Source organism: Vicia villosa, linkage group LG3 (genome assembly GCF_029867415.1).
Source record: "Vicia villosa cultivar HV-30 ecotype Madison, WI linkage group LG3, Vvil1.0, whole genome shotgun sequence".
Classification (NCBI taxonomy): Eukaryota; Viridiplantae; Streptophyta; class Magnoliopsida; order Fabales; family Fabaceae; genus Vicia; species Vicia villosa.
The window spans coordinates 13772615-13792021 of NC_081182.1; the positions used below are offsets into that span (position 1 = coordinate 13772615).

Consider the following 19407-nt stretch of genomic DNA (forward strand, 5'->3'; position numbering starts at 1 on the left):
AGACAGATAGAACAATGATAGAGAGACATATAAGAATCCTACTATGAAGAATAGACAGAATCAGGAGCGCCTCAGCAAACTCAAAAAAAGAATCAGGAACATTAATAAGGAGCAGAATAACACAACCAAAAAATCTCACAATAATATCGAGGAGCAGATACCTGGCATTCGTAACATTATTAGAAGCAACCGCAACCAGAGCATGAAGGACATTCGCCAAGGATTGGGATCAAAGTCCAGCCACGAAGCAATACAGAGAGAAATAGAGAAAGTTGTAACGCCTGTTTTTAGTTTGCGTGTTTTATTTAATTATGTCGTATTGTGTTATGTGTTTTATTTAATTAATGTTTGTGTTAATTGTTGGGTTTTAGTACTAAATAATATAAGTTAGAGAAGCTTTTAGTTATTGGGCTTAAGTTAGCATTAGTAAGAGTAGGGTGTTATTTAAGGCCCATTAGTAATTAAAAGGATAGTAAGGTTTAACTAAAACTAGGGTTTTAAGGGATTAGAAGTTGGAAGCTCATTTTCACAATTTGGGAATAGAAGAGGAGAGTGAAGAGAAGAGAAAGAAGAGAGATTGAAGTTTATATAGTTGGCTTCAATCCAAACTCAAGGTAAGGGTGAGATTCTTTCAGGCTAAGGGGATGTATGATGATGTTTTGGGTGGGATTTGATTATATGATTGTATCCATGGAATTTGTGTGTAGAACTTAGGGTTTGTGAACAAAATGCATGAATCTTGATTTGGAAATGTGTTTTAATTGATGTTTGATGATGGATAATGATAGATTTCGTGTTTATACATGTTTAATTTCTGTTTAGTAATGATTTTGAGTGTTGGAAGTGAGGTTGTGCAGTTTTGTTCCGTCTGTTGGATTCTACAAAATTGCGCTTCCGCTAAGCGGAGCTAGTCCGCTAAGCGAATGCTGGCAATTTTTGAAATAAAAAGAAGTTTCGCTAAGCGGAACTTGTTTCGTAAAATTTTCTTCCACGCGTCGCTTGAAGCGGGATGATGGAACTTTCGGGGCATAAGCGCGCTAGTGGGCCGCTAAGCGGACCCTGTTTCACAAAACTCGTTCAAACTTTGAAATGATGTATCTTTTGAACCGTAACTCATTTCTATATGCCGTTTGAACCTTCGTGGAGCTCTAATTAATGTCTTTCCTTGGTATATGCTATGAATATCTTGGGAAACTCTTTTGGACTCTTATTCTTGAATTGGATTGTTGTTGACGTTGGATTTTCAGAATTGATTATGTCGTTTAAGTTGATCATGTCGTTTAAGTGGACTATGTTGTTCGAGTCGGTTATGTCATTTAAGTGTGATCGTGAATGTGCATCATTGAGTCACATTCATTGCATTGTTTGAGACGGCCCTTGTGGCAAATGTTTGAGACGACCCTTGTTGCAATTGTTTGAGACGGCCCAATGGCAACTATTTGAGACGGGAGTTTACTCTAATGGTACCACATGCATTTGCATTGTTCGAGTTGCATAAGTGTAGTTGCATGTTGAGTTGTAATTGGATGTTTGTGTATGCATGACATAGATGTTAACTTGTGTTGAGGTGATGGTTGTTTCGTTGATCATATGTGATAATTGACTATGTGTACCTTACATGAACTTGATATATTTGTTGTTGGTAAGACGTTGAGTGATGTGAATTGTAGTATGTGATATGTGCCGAGAAGTGGTGACCAATGTATGATTATTTCTCCGCTTTGAATGTTATCATACGTTTCTTTATTATGATTGATATCTCACCCCTTCTGTTTGAATGTTATCCTCCGTTGGTAACGTGCAGGTAATGACGAGGAGTAGTTTTGTGCCTTATAGCTCGAGTTGGTGTGTCGATGCTCTGATACGTAGCACTCGGGAGGATGTTGGATTACTTGCTGATGTCTTGTTTCTTGTTTTTTATCCTTTGTTGGATTTCGTCTCTGTTTTCAATAGTCATTATGTATGTTATGAAATGAGGGACCAAAAATGAGTGCAAAAGTAATTTTATAGGGAATAAAAGTCAATATATTTTTTATAGAGACTAAAAGCCAAAATTGAGATATTTATAGGGACCAAAAACATATTTAACCCAACTTATTATTTATGCTATATTTTTAAAGTGTTTAAATATTTACTTTATTTTAAATTTGAATAAAAATAGAGTTTATATATAAATTTACAGTCTTATATAAGTTGCTTATACTAATTACTATTGAAATAAAATTGACTAAGATTGTTTAATATTCAATGTGGTAATTTGAACTCACAAAAATTTAAATTTTTTAAAGAAATTCAACGAATTTTGCACCGGAGATGTTTTAAGGATACTTTTTAAACACTTAAAAGAGTAAGTTTTAAACATAAATATAACACGTATCTTTACACACAATTAATTTTAATTTTTTTTACTAAGTAAAAATAAAAATATTTTTTTTCTCTATTTCATTATGAGAACCACCCTAGCATTTCAATTAAAAAATAAAAGAAATTAAATTTCAAATAAATTTAAAATTTTTTTTTCTCCTTATTAGTTGTTCCTAAAAAATGAATTTAAGATCGTTTCAACAACTATTTCCCTCAATGCAAAGAGTAACTTTTCCAAAAAAAATAATTATTTATTTAAAATTCTTAAACACTCGATTACAAAACCCTTTATGAAATTATGAGAAAATTGTATCACAATAATTGTTGAGAAGTTATTATATTAGGCTCGTTTTATTATGCTATTGAGTGTGATTACTCATTATGTTGTTTGCAAGTATTTTTTATTTAGTCATTCTTTTGCAGATGTGTGTTATGTGGAAAACCACAAGTTTAGGTAATGAAAGTGATGAGCCAGTTCTATTATTTTAAGCGCCCAAAAAAATATGTACTTTAAATTATAATACATTACAAACAGTGGCGGAGCCAGGAAAAAAGAAAAGGGATGGCCGCTAAAGGAAAATAAAAATCTATCATATAAGAAAAGTCTACCATTTTCTCATCTCTTAGCTATGCCACATCAGCCTCTCTTCTCACAAAATTCCACATCATTCCTTTCCCATGGTAGGATTCAACTTTAAACCTCCAACCTCTCATGATCTCGCAGTTACAAATTATTTACTTTCTCTGGCCATTCACATTCACAACTACTTACAGCACTAATGACCTCATATAATGCTTCTGCCCCTTCTGCCTTCCAAGCCCTCCACCTTCCACGTTCCAAAACATTTTTATCATTACTATATATAACCATCATACTTTCACAGTATCTATCATATTCATCAAACCTAATCGTGGAAAATTTTGGTTTGTACTATTTTTGCAATTACAGCCATTCCCTCCCACGACTATTCATGTGGAAAATTTTGATTTATACTATTTTTGCAATTACAGCCATTCCCACGACTATTCATGGACAAACCGAAATTTAACATTTTTTTCTTTCTTTTCTTGATAGAAAATATCTTTCATGTTATTTGCAGGTTGAATTTGTAGTGTATCATTCTGAAGTACTAATTGGCGTTTCATGTTATTTGCAGGTTGAATTTGTAATGTATCATTCTGAAGTACCAATTGGCGTCACTCCATAGTATATATATTTCGTTTTTTACATGGGTTGTTTCCAATCCCTATTTTCTATTTTTTAGTAACAATTTAAATATTGTCCTAATATGTGTTTTGGATTTTTTTTCTGGTGCAGACAGTAGAAAAACATCGTCTATACGATTCGTTTGAAATAAATAGTTTGAGCTGTAGAAGTAGAAATCAAGTTGGCTGGTGTCAATATACAATGGAGAATCTGCTTGAAATTAGCGCAAGTTTTGTCAAAAATGTAGATATTATACTATGTAAATAACATGATATTTTATATTAATTCATAGAATGAACTTTAATTTTTTATATTTTAAGTGCAAATATTAATAAATAAATCTTAATTGATTGATTTTATGTTTGAGTGATATTTATATTAAATCTTAGTAATTATAGAAATTGTAGATATTATAATATGTAAATAAGATAATATTTTATATTAATTCATAGAACTAAAGAATATTTTAGTTAGGTCAAATTAAGAAATTAAGGTTATCAATATATACAAAGTTAGTTTTATAAAATATTATTGATATTTATTTATTATAAGGTCGAACAAAACAAAAAATAAAGATAAAATATTACAAATTAAAAATGTATACATAATTTTGAAATTTATAAGAAAATAGAATCAAAGAGTAAAGAAAAAAACATTATATTTGTTTAGGTAAATAAAGAGTTTTGAAATGAAAAGACATAAATCATTTACCTATAAAAAAATTAAATATCATAATCATTTTACTTGATTGCAACTTTAATTTTTGATTTAATCTGGTTGCAACTTTTGATTTATTATTTTTAATTTTTTGATTTAATGTGATTACAATTTTTAACTTCTTATCCATAATAATCCAAGCATTATGGTCGAATTGAACGTGATTTTAAAGAATGGTTTGTTGAAATAATAAAGCAGCACACATATTTTCTTGATATGGAAATAATTGATATATTATTGCAAATTTTAATAAATAAATTTCATTGATTAATTGATTTTATCTTTGAGTGATATTTATATTAAATCTTAGTAGCTATAAAATTATAGATATTATAATATATAAATAACATAATATTGTATATTAATTCATATAACTAAAGAATATTTTAGTTAGGTCAAATTAAAAAAATTAAGTTTATCAATATATATATATATATATATATATATATATATATATATATATATATAATTTATAAAGTTAGTTTTATAAAATATTATTGATATTTATTTATTCTAAGGTTTAACAAAAATAAATAAATATAGAATATAATAAAATATTACAAATTCAAAACATATACATAATTTTGAAATGTATAAGAAAATAGAATCAAAGAATAAAGAAAAAAACAGTATATTTTTTAAGGTAAATAAAGAGTTTAGAATGAAAAGACATAAATCATTTACTTATAAAAAAGTTAAATATCATAATTATCTTTAGTAATCATTGATCGATTGATTGCAACTTTTAATTTATGATTTAATGCATGTGATTGCAACGTTTGATTTCTTATTCTTTTAGTACTTACCATATGTATATTTAAATTATTAGATTTGAGAAAATATTGTATTTTTATATCTTACAAAATTATATTGTTTTTACAATATTGTATGATTTACCTAAAAATAATATAATTTTGAGTAAATATTGTACTTTTGTATGATTTACCTAAAATTATCTAACTTTGTAAGATATAAAAGCCTTTTTAACGACCCATACGTTAAAATCAGTACGTTGGGAATAATTTAATTGATATAGAATCGATACATTAAAATCATATCAATTACTTACCAATATCTTAATTGGTATAAAATAAATACGTTACAAATATATTTAGTACTCCAATTATATTGATGTTGTATCACCAAAAATTGAGTGAATCATATTATCATTAAAAACTAATAAATATAATTTATTTCACTTGATTTCCTTCAAAATTATTTAATAGAAACTTTCCAAAATAATGAATCTATCAACATAATTTTGAAACCAAATTTCATATGGTTAGAAGATTTTTAACCTCTCATTTAACAAAAGGATAAATATTATTACATACATATTTTAATAAAATGTTTTAGGCATATCATTGCTTTTATATATTGTATGGAGTTTTTTGATTAAAAATTCATAGATATTATTATAAAAATAAAGTATATTTTCAAAATATTTAAAATACAACATGTGCCATCGTCATTCTCTGTATAGAAAAACTAACTACTATTTTCTATTTTCACTTTAATAAGATTTCTTACTAATACTACTAAATTATTTAAAATATAAAATATGAAAGTTATATATATATATATATATATATATATATATATATATATATATATATATATATATATATATATATATATATATATATATATATATATATTAGAGATTATTAAATAAAATAAATATATTAGATCTATTGACTTTTTTTAAAAAAAATATTTAAAAATAACTATGGGTGTTAATAAGCATAAGTAATCGAATGAAACATAAGTATTGTATGAATAAATAGTAATAGAATGAAACATAAGTAATGTATGAATAAGTAGTAATAGAATGAAATATAAGTAATATATGAATAAATAATATCAAAATTGTATGATATTTTTTATTAATCATACAATTTGTTTGTCATTTATAAAATTTAAAATTTAATTGAACAAGTTCATCAATAATCAATATATATATATATATATATATATATATATATATATATATATATATATATATATATATATTTATCTATATATAATATAATATAATTGAAAAATTACCATTAAAACTTTAATGGGTCAATTCTATCCAAATACAAAATAATATATTACGGATACACACGGGTAATTATATGGTTCGCACATATGGTACTGATATTAACACATTTAATTAAATGTAATAACGAGAATAAGTTTACAATTGATTTAAATAGTTGGCTTAATTGCAACTTTGGTCCCCCTATTTTGTCTTTTTCTCGATTTTAGTCCCTCATTTTTAAAACCACGATTTTGGTCCCCTTTTTGAGTTTTCTAATGAAAAAGAGACAGGAATAGGGACTAATTTTGCAGAAAAAAAAAATAGAGGGAACTTAAAAAAGGGACTAAAATAATGATTTTTAAAATAGAGGGATCAAAATCAAGAAAAAGACAAAATAGGAGGATTAAAGTTGCAATTAAGCCTAAATAGTTTTATAAATAATTCCAAAACAAAAATATATATATATATGAATAACTAACTATTGATTCAAATATTTTATATATGGAATAATATATTTGATTTGTAAATTGAGTTTAATCAATTATATTAAATATTTATTATTAATTGTATTATATAATTTGATCGAATATTTCTTCATTATAATTTGTCAATTTATGATTTTTGTTATTATAAAAAAAATTAATTATAATCAAATATTTTTAAACAATGTTAAAATTAATTTATTTTTGTTTCCAAAATATTGAATATTAATAGAAACATGAAGTTACTGATAAAAAAATTGAATATTAACGGGAACGTGTAGTTATTAATCAAAATATTGAATATTAATAGAATTTTTTTTAATATTAATGGGTACATGAAGTTACTAATCAAAATATTGAATATTAAAGATAATATTAAATTACTGATCAAAATATTAAATGAATTGAATATTAACGGAAACATGGAGTTACTGATAAAAAATGGCATGTTAACAAGAGCATAAAGTTACTGATCAAAATATTGAATATTAACGAGAACACAAAGTTATTGATCAAACTATTGAATATTAACGAGAAAACAAAGTTATTGATCAAACTATATTGAATATTAACGGGAACATGAAGTTATTAATCAAAATATTGAATATTAACGAGAACATGAAGTTAGTAATCAAAATATTGAATATTAACGTGAGTATTAAATTACAGAGCAAAGTATATAATATTAACGGGAACATGGAGTTACTGCTAAAAATATTGAATAATAACGGAAACATGGCGTTATTAATCAAACTATTGAATATTAACAGGAACAAATTTGAAACATTAACAGAAACACGAAGTTAGTGATCAAAATAATGAATATTAATGGAAACTTGAAGTTATTGATCAAAATATTGAATTTTAACGGGAACATGAAGTTACTGAACAAAATATTGAATATCAACGAGAACACGAAGTTACTGATCAAAATATTAAATATTAAGGGGAACATGAAGTTACTGGTCAAAATATTGAATATTAATGGGAAATGAAGTTTATTGATCAAAATATTGAATATTAGTGGGAACACGGAGTTACAGATCAAAATATTGAATATTAACGGGAGCACGGAGTTATTGATTAAAATATTAAATATTAATGGGAGCACAAAGTTAATGATCAAAATTTTGAATATTATCGAAAATATTAAGTTACTATCCAAAATTTAAAAATTAATAGGAACAAATTTTGAATATTAGCGGGAACACAAAGTTACTAATCAAAATAATAAATGTTGACGGGAACACGGAGTTATTGACAAAATATTGAATATTAACAGGAACATTAAGTTACTGATAATTTTTTTGAATATTAACGGAAACGAATTTGGAATATTAATGGGAACACGAACTTATTGATCAAAATAATGAATATTAACGGGAACAAGGAGTTACTGATCAAAATAATGAATATTAACAAGAACATGAAGTTACTGATCAAAATTTTGAAATATTAACGGGAATACGAAGTTACTTATCAAAATAATGAATATTAACGGGAACATGAAGTAACTGGTCAAAGTATTTTTCTATTAATTATGCATTTTGAATGAATCATTATTATAAATGGAGTTTGTAGTGGTTTCTCTTTGGCCTACAAGACAGAGCTGATAGTTTGAGATTGGGCTGATAGTTTGTAGTTATAATTGAGCCAAAATAATTAATTTTCTCCTTAGCTAGCAAAAAAATAATCGATTCTCCTTAGCTGATAGTTTGAGATTGGGCTAATAGTTATCACTAATTGAATTATATAATTTGATTGAATATTTCTTCATTATAATTCGTGAATTTGCGATTTTAAAACTTTTCCTTCATTATAATTTGTTAAATAAAATATTACTATTTTTATAACTTTTTTAATTTTACCCAAAACTTAATCTTTTACTAATATCTTTTATTTTTCTCAATCACAATGCGCGAAAACGACGAGTACCCGTGCGAACGTACGGGTAAGACACTAGTTATCAATAAAATTGTAAATCATATTTCATAAAAAGCATTTAATTAGTTGAAATAAATATAAAGTTGATTATCAAAAAATTAAATAACATGACTTGAAAATACCTTATAATAAAGCTTTACGTGTTCCGAGTGACTTGAAATCTTCAATAATAGACTCAGAACTAATGTTTGCACTAATCTCTCTTTCAATATAAACTGTCATGCTATCTCTTAGAAACCCAACATCCATCTTGTTTCTCAACTTAGTCTTGATAATTTTCATTGCTGAAAAAGACCTCTCAGTTGTTGCCGTAGAAACTGGAAGAGTCATGATAAGGCGAAGTAGCCTATCAATCAAGAAATAAATTTCAGCTTGTCCAGTTTCCACCAAACATGAACATAGCTCTTGAATAGTTGATAAATTATTCAAATTTGATGCTTGGCGAGCAACAAATAGAAAATGCCGAAGTTGAAATTGCAAATTATTCTTCTCTTGATCACTAAAATTCATAGGATAATATTTTTCAACTAGAGAACAAATAGTATCAATGTTAAAAGCTTTATACTCATCCTTAGGAGACAAAGCACAAGAAAGAGTTAACAAATCCATTGCCTGCTCACTAAATCTGCTATTCAACTCTTGTAACTATTTGTCAATGGTAGTGAAAAAGATTTCAACTTTGAAGTAATGTTGAATTGTGACTTGATTTTCTTCAAGGCGAGATCGTCCAAATCTTGTTGCTGAATGAATATCATTAAGATCGGGAATCTCAATGCCATGCTTTTCACAAAAAGATGTCACTGTACTAAATAATATATCCCAACCATTTTCTCTCAAGTCTTGAATAAAACTTTTTGTTGAACGAACCAAGTCCATGGCATTAACTACATCTTGATTCTGTTTTTGCAAGGCTTGACAAAGCATATCTGTTATCCCCATAATTTCTTTCATCAAATGCAAAATAAATATAAAATCAAATGCCTTCAAGTAATTGTAAGAACTATCTGCATCCCCACGTGTAGCATAATTTCCCCTTTCTTTTGCAATTTTTTTTAAAACTGAACAAGTTGCTTCATACATGTTTATCAAGCTACAAATAGAATTGTAATGTGATCCCCAACGGGTATCTCCAGCTCGTTTCAAAGTACCAATTTGATTTGAACCTTTACCAGTTACAATCTCACCAATCTCTAACAAATGTGCAATCTCTTCTAATTGGGAAGCTTGTAACTCATCATGGCGCTTAGTGGAAGAACAAACAACATTGACTACAAAAATCAGTTTATCAAAGAATTTATGAATTGGTTTGACTTCTCTTGATGCTGTAACCAAGGCCAGTTGCAATCGATGAGCAAAACAATGAACATAGTATGCATAAGGACAATCCTTCATAAAGAGTGCTTGTAAACCATTCCATTTTCCTCTCATGTTGCTAGCACCATCATACCCTTGTCCGCGAATGTTAGACACATCAAGGTTATGTCGAGAGAGTATATCACATATTGCTTCCTTAAGAGTTAAAGACGTGGTGTCTTTAACATGTGCCACAACAAAAAATCTCTCTTGTATTAGACCAACTTTATCAACACATCTTAATACAAGAGCCATTTGTTCCTTTTTTGACTCATCGCGAGCTTCATCTACAACAATACAAAATTTGGAATCACCAATTTCCTCACGAATATGCTTTTTCACCCTACTAGAAAGAATTTGCAAGAGCTCTTTTTGAATTTGATGTGAGGTATATTTGCAATTTTGTGGAGCATTTTCCAACACAACTTTTGCAATTTCATCATTGTAAGACGCTAAAAGTTTTAACAATTCGAGAAAGTTACCTTGATTTCTTGAATTGCTAGTTTCATCGTGACCCCTTAAAGCACAAGCTTGAAGTGTTAACCAACGAACAGTGTCAATTGAAGTTTTGAGACGAAGCCGGTTACTCATTCTTTGACTTGAACTTTGAACTTGAATAACATTTCTGATATGACAATCTTGATTCAACAAGTCTTGACAAGCTTGCATTGCATTGTTGTGTGGCGAACATGGATCCATCCCTATGTGTTTAAGAAAGGAACAATGTTTTCCATTCCTAACTTTCTTCCAAGTTCTAAATCCTGTATAAATGAAGACATGTGATCCGGGACGTCCACTTGGTTTTTTGCTAAAAAGGTAACAAGGTAAGCAGTATGCAGCATCTTCGGATGGTGAATATTCTAACCAAGAGGGAAATATGCTAAACCAAGTGTGTTGAAACCTTCTTGGATGATCCTCATTACCGGACAAAGGATAGTTGTCTAAATGAATTTGATATGGACCCCATTTTAGATAAGCTCTTTGTATTGCATCCACTTGATTTGGTGGATATTGCCAAATCGGACGACGCTTTCCAGGATCACGTTCCAAAGAATTTTCAAACCCATGATGCTCTTCAATTCTTGGAATCTCAAGAATTGTTTCAGGATCAAATGTCGGGATTATAATTTCTTCATCTCTCTCATCTCTTTCAATTTCACATGCTTTCCTCTTGAAAAACGAATCAATTTTTCTATTATTCATCTTTATTTTTCTGATGAAAAAAATGAAACATAACAAAATGTCAAAAATTATCACACATAATAAAACGAAAAATAATAAAATGGCAAAAATTACCACACATGAAAAAATGATCACACATAGTGCAATTAACAATCACAAATTACATATAAAAGAAGAAAATAGAACAAAATCTAATACTTTAATTCTTAATAAAGTGCACCATCTATTTGTCAAATTTTAAAATGGAACATGTATATTTGATCACACACTATCATAAAAAATCTGAACATTTTTTATTCAGTCAATGTCTCACAGCATCTTTCACCCTTTGTTCTTTCTCTAAAATTAAACAGAATACAGAAAGGTGTAACTTTCTCATCAGGACACAAAGGGGAAAAGAATTCATTGTAGACAAAATATAAAGAACCTTCACATCAAAGTTCCTCTCATAAACGTTCACACAACCCAATAACTTACATACAACCTCAAAATTGAAAATTTTGCAATCATGTAGATAAACTATGCAATTGAACAATCAAACTCCCCAAGAACTCAATTTTATGGATGATTCACTCAAGCTATCGAACAAAAGCTTAAGGAGGCTTATATACTTGTTTTAGATTTTTATAATATAGAAGTCATAATTTTCCAACTTTAACAAGTGAATTCCAATAAAATTAAAGAAAACAAAGACAGTAGAATAAAAGTTAAGTAGCAGACAAATAAGATACAGCTATATTTATGATAGTTTTAGGGGGCAATTGACATTGTTGGTGTCCAAGATGATTTGATGAAAACCCTAAAAATAAAAAATTGACAAAGGAAGAAGAAGACCTTTTTTATTTGAGAATATTTCAATGATTCCTCCAGCAACCACGGCAGCAAGTCGACAGCGTCCACTCGTTTTCGTTTTCGTGGAAGAAGTCGGCAGCGTCCACTGGTTTTCGTTTCTGTGGAAGTAGCCGGCAACGTTTCTTTTGTGAAAGAGTGAAGGAAAATAAAAAAAGGAATGAGTTTTAACTTAAAGTGAGGGCATTTTAGTATTTTCCTCTATATAAAAAAATATTAAAAAAAATAAAAGGGGTGGCCATGGCCTTCCCCTGTATCTACGTGGCTCCGCCACTGATTACAAATCTGAAATTCGTCTTGTGGCTAGATTTCTTGTTTGAGGGGGCGTCTTTGTGGAAGAGAATCCTTGAATCAAGATATGGTGACGTTAAAAAAGCAGTGATAGTGGGTGCGGACTATAGGGCGGGAAAAAATGACTCTATATGGTGGAAAGACATGATGGCGGCAAGCGTGTCGAAAACTAACGATTTTGATTGTTTTGCAGGAAATATAAGCTTCAAACTAAGTGATGGAAAAAATATTCTGTTTTGGTTGGGAAGATGGTTTGGAGGGACTCCTCTAAAAAACCTGCTTCCTCTGTTATTTAGCTTATCCAGGAAACCGCAGGGTAGCATCAGGGAGATGGGTGTTCGTGTGGGGCAGGTCTGGTCGTGGAATTTCCAGGTGGATTTAGATGTTATGATGGAATATCCGGGTGCGATGCTGGAGGCTTTGGAACTCCTGGAACTATTGGGAGGGGTGAGGCCCGAGGATGGTATGGAGGATACGTTCAAATGGTGGAAAAATTCAGACGGCAAATTCACGGTTAAAAGTTGTTCTTCTTGTATGCGGGAAATAAATCTAGAAGCTGTTGTAGATTCAACCACTCTTGAAGCCATTAACAGATTTTGGTGCTCAGAGGTTCCGTCTCGTATCAAGGTGTTTGGTTGGAGGTTTATGTTAAACAGATTGCCGACGAAAGATCAGCTGCTGAAGAGGAATATCATTCACAATGAGGATGACAAACTGTGCAGATTGTGTTTGTCGGATCACGAAAACTCGGCCCATCTATTCTTTCTCTGTCCTTTTTCTAAAGCTGTTTAGGACAATCTTTTGCTGTGGCTGGACATCAATATGGTGGGGGGGCTGGCTGGTGCAGAACATCTATCTCAATACATTCAGGGGCTTCATGGAAGGATAAAAAATAAGAAATTGTGTCTTATTTGGTTAGCAACGGTGTGGTCACTGTGGAATTCAAGAAACAACCTCATCTTCAACAACATTGGTATTGTTTTAGATGATGTTATTGTGTCGATTAAAATGGTTTCTTGGATTTGGCTTACGATTGGGGCGAATAGACGACATTTTATCTCTTTCTACTATTGGCTACAAGCACCTCTGGATATGCTTAATTCTATGTAATTGATTCAATAATCCTTATAACTCTGCTTTGTGCTGTAAGTACCTCTAGTACTCACAACATTTAATTAATATATTTAACTTTGCCTATAAAAAAAAAATGAATAACAACACAACATAGAAAAACAAAAAAACAACAGCTATATAGAGAATAACAACAACACCTCCATAAAATATACATTTAGGTGTTATTACTGAAGAATGATCAAGTGAAATGGGTTTTATTAAGATGAATACAAAAGTTTGTTTTGAATGTATTGATACTTATTAGGTGAAACTGCAGCTAAAATAACAAAGCCACAAAAGAGAGCAAGACAAAGTCCCAAAGTATTTACAACCATGGACTCAGTGTTGTGTTTAGATACATTTCTTTGTGTTTGCAAGAATGTCAACTTCTCTAGTAATCCAGTTTCAGCTGTTGCTACTGCCAATGCATAAGTGTATAGACCAACAAATACATGCCAAGGTAAGATCATTGTCCTCACTCTTCGTGCTTCTCCTCGGTGCCAAAAGTTTGAGAACCCTATTAGCCACTGCAATGCAGAGAAAATAATAATTCAAAAAATAGTGATGTTTAAATATTTATTGTTAATCTCTTTAAGAGAATAGATAATTAATTTAATTTACAATTTATTTTTGTGTGGGCAAGGAGATATGTTGTAAACGGCCCAATAAAAATATAAGCTCATAATAAAAGTAAGGGAAGTGCTAATTTCACCCTATCTGATGTAAAAATATTTCATGAAAACTCGAATTCGAAAATATATCTATGGACGCATATTTTTACAATAAAAGAGACTCACCCCATTTCTTTTCTAAAATTTATTCAGGAGATATATTTTCAAATTCAACTTGTACTCATTTAGATTAAATTCATAGGTAAATGAGAAAAAATAGTTCGGAAGTATATTTTTGGAATAAATTCGAAAGTATACTTCCGAAATTCTTGAGATTTATTATTTGGCTACATATGTCTTGGACTGTGTTTGTACCGTGTCTATGTAGTTGTCAAACTCTCTTATGAGTATCAAAATTGTGTTACCTTGTAAACATTGTCCAACTAATAAAAGTGAATCCACACAAAATCTTTTAACTAAAATTTTCTAGTTTCGTTACAAGGTTGGATTAATGCATGATCTTTGTCAAAATCACCTATTGGCTGATTACGTTAGAGTGTGTTTGAATGAAGGATTTTAATAAACTAATATAATGTTTTGAAGGAATTTAAAATGATTTGCATAAAATTTATTGTTTGGATATAAAAATGAAAAATTGTTAAAATGATAGAAATTTATGGAGTATTTTAGCTAAGTTAAATTTAATCATTTTGAAATGACACCAAAAACCAAAGAATTTAAAATTTCATCATACTCCATAAAATGTATTTGTTACTATTATTTTTCAAATTTTGCAAATTGATCCTCATATTTTCCAAAATTACAAAATTGACCCTAAATTTTTAAAAAAATTGCAAAATGGTCCTTAATAATTTTTAATATTTACAATTTGCTCCTTCAAATTTTTGAAAATTACAATTTGGTCCCTACTTTTGAATTTTTTAATTTGGTCCAAATAATTATATTTAATAAAAAATTTGATGGCCATGCTTGTCTCTGCTTATATTTAGGTTTCTTTCCTCTTCCTCTAACAAATTTAAGATTCATCTTCTTTTTATAGTTGTGGAGCTATGACACATGTTGCCCAGGCATCCATGGAAAGACCATGGAAAGTAGGAGCAAAACATACAAACAAGCACATTGCAGATGAAAAGATAAAAACTTTTGAGCATGACTATGATGGAAAAACGAGATAAAGATAGAATGGGTATGATGTGTCAACCTATGCCCGAGACATTGAGATGGAAGGATAATCATCTATGGCATACATAAACTGTAAACATATAATGCATTTTCGGAGACATTCTGAAATTCAGAATAAATTTAATCATATATTTGAAATGTGGTAAAAATCGAATGTATATTTTTTAGTGCATATGAATATACATCTCTAAAATATTGAGTTTTTAACGAAGGTATGATAGCAATTTATATGGTGCCTATAACAGTCCCCTAAAAGGAAAGTTGAATATAAACTAAGAATTTTTTCTTAGTCAAACTCCAAGACTTATTCCTCTCATGAGATGAATCTTCATCTCTTTGATCTCGTGGTTCATAACAGGAGGATTTAAATAAAAAATTTAAGTGTAATATTTATATTATTTCTAAAACTAAATATATTAACAATAAATTTATTTATCATCCTTTTGTTTCGTTTTTTTAAAAAATAATTTTCATAATGTTAATATTTTTGTTAACAAAAATTTACAATTGTGTATACATAGGTTTTTGGCATCACAGAAACTCTATGGGATGGCACAGAAATGATATGGTTTTTGATAAGGATATACGTAAGAATACGTGTGATAGCATAATAGAGAACATTGTGTATTGTGTAGAGGGGGAATTCTAAGAAGCTTAGGAAGCATATAGCAAATTTGATGTTAGGTTTTTGATTTTGTCTTTGATTGAGGGCTAGATATGCGCGCATGTAATTTTTATATTTCTTTAGTTAATATAGTACTACTTTTGTCTCTAATTATAAGACCCTCTTGAATTTTTTTGTTATTCTTTTTTATAAGATTCTCTTCAATTTTCAAAATATATTAATTGTTTTTTTCAAATACACCTCTAATTATATCACATTTTTTCTACAATCAATAATAAATACAATTACTACTGAACCAACTAACAATTGATATTAAATTTTAATTTTTTTAGTAATGTATATTTATAACTAAAATTAATTTTTTTTAATCTATAAAATATATATTTTTAATATTTTAAAAGACATTTTTATGAAATTTATTTTTAAAAATATAAAAAATATATTTTTTTTAAATTAAAACAAACGATTCTAATTATTCTCTATAAAATCCCTTTCCACAAAATAGATATTTTTTATTTTAAAAAATCTTCTTTATCCTCTTGCTTCAAAGTTATTCATTCTCTATAAAATCATTTATCACCCCCAAACAATTTTAGTTTTCATCTCTAGCCAAGCTTGAACAACAGCTCCCCAAACACTTATGATCCAAACCCACAAATTTAGGATTAGAGACCTAAACTTGTTGATCATTCCAAGGGATCTAAAAATAAGACTCTAGTTCTTTTCTATGTGTCACATCTCCCTTATTAATGTTTTAGTTGTACCAGTTAACCTATTTAATGTATTGAGTGTGACTCATGTCCCAATTCATTATCATAAGTAAAATATTTTCACAGCAAAACTTTCATAAATTAGTATATTCCGTACATATAAAGAACCAAAAGGTTTGCAGTAAAAATTAAATTTCTTGATTAACACGTGTCAAAATATAATTGGATTACCTAAAAAAATTAGAAATAAAAAAAAAAAAATACCTGAGCTCCAAAGAGGGATACACAGATGAAACCCATCCATGAATGCAAACTATAGAAATTAGCCACAATCCCATCCTTTCCCTGAAATTTAGTCCAAATTCCAAATATCCCACAAGATAAAGCCAATCCTTGAAGCCATAAATGTACCAATTTCTTTAACCCCTTGGAACCAGGTAACCATCTATGCACCAAAATTGCTGCACAACATTCACCATCAACAACCACTACTACTAAACAAAGAAACTATATAGATTTTGAAACTACTAGAGTACCTTACCTTCTCCACTTAAGAGGATAAACCCAATGACCATAAGCAAAGGATGAAGAATCTGCAATTAAAATAAAATAAATATGATATTATAGAAAGAAATTAAGAAAGAGGGGTTATTTTATGTAGTGCTTACTGCGTAGATGAGATCTTGTTGAGGAAGTGAAGGATTGAGGAAGCTAGATTTGAAAGAGAGAGTCCAGAAGAGAACTAGAAATGCAACTGAAAGACCTGAAACTCTTGCTAGAAATAGCAAAGTGTTCATGTCTGTTGCCGACAACTCAACTCACTTCTTAGATCCACTTCCACTCTATAGTGTTTTGAGTTTTAATGTTATACTATTATTGTATGGAAATTAACTAAGCTTAGATTCTTGATTACAAGTGTTCTTAAAATATTGTTTTGAAAATTATTAATTATTATTATTATATGACTTTAAAAGTGTTGTTCCACACTAGTTAGCATTTTTTTATAAACTTAACGCTTAAATATCTTTGTCGTCTTTCTAATTATATATATTAAATAACAATAGACCCATTTTTTAGGCCTATTTTTGCTCTTGGTTTTAAGGCTCGTCTTTTTCTTTTTATGGTTTGTTGGAAGGGAATTGCTTTTTTTCATTTTTAGTGGTGGACAACCACCTCTATGAAGTCCTAAAATGCATTTCATTTGTTCTGATATTAAACTTCGGACACGCCTATTACACACCTCGTGATTGTTATTAGTGAGTCAATTTTATTTGTTCAAAAATAGTTCATAGTTCAATCTTCGATTGTAGTTCGGATACCAATCTTTGAAAACATCAAGCGAGAAATTGAATATAACACCGTTTTGATGTATTTTTTATTTCATGACCATACCACCATATTTGAAACGGAATGACACTGGAACGAGGAAATGTGAGTGTCTTTTTAAGTTGTGTGGTGCCTTAAGGCGAATGATACATGGACATGTAATGTGATTTATGCTATATATAATCATGACTTATGTTACAAGTTAGTTGGTCATCCCATTACATGTTGCCTTAATTAGAGAAGAAATTTGTTTCTAACATAACATTGAACATGGTGCAACCCTAAAACATACATGCACATTTGAAATGGAAAAGACCTTAAAGGGCGCTCCTAAGAAGGTCAAATCAACACTGAGTAACAATTCAAGAAAGCGGTCTCCTTCTTATTTCAAGCATGTTGTCACACATTTTTTGAATTCTTCAATTTCAAAATCTCAAAATAATGTTATCAAAGGTGCACTTATTAGCAAACAATCTCCTTCACCACCCTTACCAAAAATCATATACATTGAAGAGATATCAGTTCTTATGCACAACAAGAGACAAACATGATGGACGAATTGGATGTATTATGTCCCCAAACTCGATCAGATGAGATATGAGAGGCTTCCGTTCCAGAGAACTTCAAGCCGCCATCATTGGCTTAGTTCGACGAACACAACGACCCGTATTAACATGTAGCTTCCATCAACACTCAAATGACCATCATTGGGGAACCTGACTCCTTGAAGCGTAAGATTATTTCTGGAACCTTTAGAGACGCAACTTTGAGGAGGTTTATGGGCCTCCCCTGACTCTCTATCACTAGCTACCAAGACCTGTTGAAGAAGCTAGTGCACCAATTTTCCGCAAGAAGGCACGTGAAGTTGATCACCACCAATCTATTCAACACTCGCCAAGTTAATCACAACCAGTCTATTCAACATCTCATCTGCTTGAATGAATTAGAAACCAAGGTAGTTCATCCAAACAAGGAAATGTTAGTAGAATCATTCCAGGATGGGCTCAGGGAGAGAGACTTCATTGAATCCCTCGTCTAGAGGGTAGCGGCGTCCTTGGCTGAAGTAGTAACATGAGTAAAATATTAAATCAAGGGTGAGGAGAGCAATGCTAAAAAGAAGGCCCAAGATGCAAAAGAACACACCCCCAATATAAAGCAGCTCACAAAGGGACCAATACACGTCACCCAAAAGGGACAGAACAACGTTCAAACAAATTGGAAAATCTACTAAAAGCTTCACTGTCCTAAATGCCCGTTAAGAGCAGAAATGGAAAGATGTTCTACATATGCATAACATCCCCTAGCCACGAGCTCCCAAGACAGACATCATAGAGCTTGGTCCTCATAGTTGGTAGAAGTTTTATAAGTTTATGGGACATCAAACGGAGGACTACTACTAACTCA

At 29.8% G+C, this 19407-nt stretch overlaps 1 protein-coding gene and 1 pseudogene across 1 annotated transcript; both read right to left on the reverse strand.

Annotated features, from left to right (window-relative positions):
• Nucleotides 1-8863: 8863 nt before the first annotated feature.
• On the reverse strand, nucleotides 8864-11296 carry LOC131657584 (uncharacterized; annotated as a pseudogene).
• A 2426-nt stretch (nucleotides 11297-13722) lies between these two features.
• On the reverse strand, nucleotides 13723-17601 carry LOC131654942 (probable transmembrane ascorbate ferrireductase 4). The gene is made up of 4 exons (XM_058924865.1): nucleotides 17346-17601; nucleotides 17219-17270; nucleotides 16942-17138; nucleotides 13723-14055 (listed from the first exon to the last, which is right to left on the reverse strand). The coding sequence occupies exons 1-4, from the start codon at nucleotides 17472-17474 to the stop codon at nucleotides 13747-13749; spliced, it is 687 nt and encodes a 228-aa protein (XP_058780848.1). The 5' UTR covers nucleotides 17475-17601; the 3' UTR covers nucleotides 13723-13746.
• Nucleotides 17602-19407: the final 1806 nt, after the last annotated feature.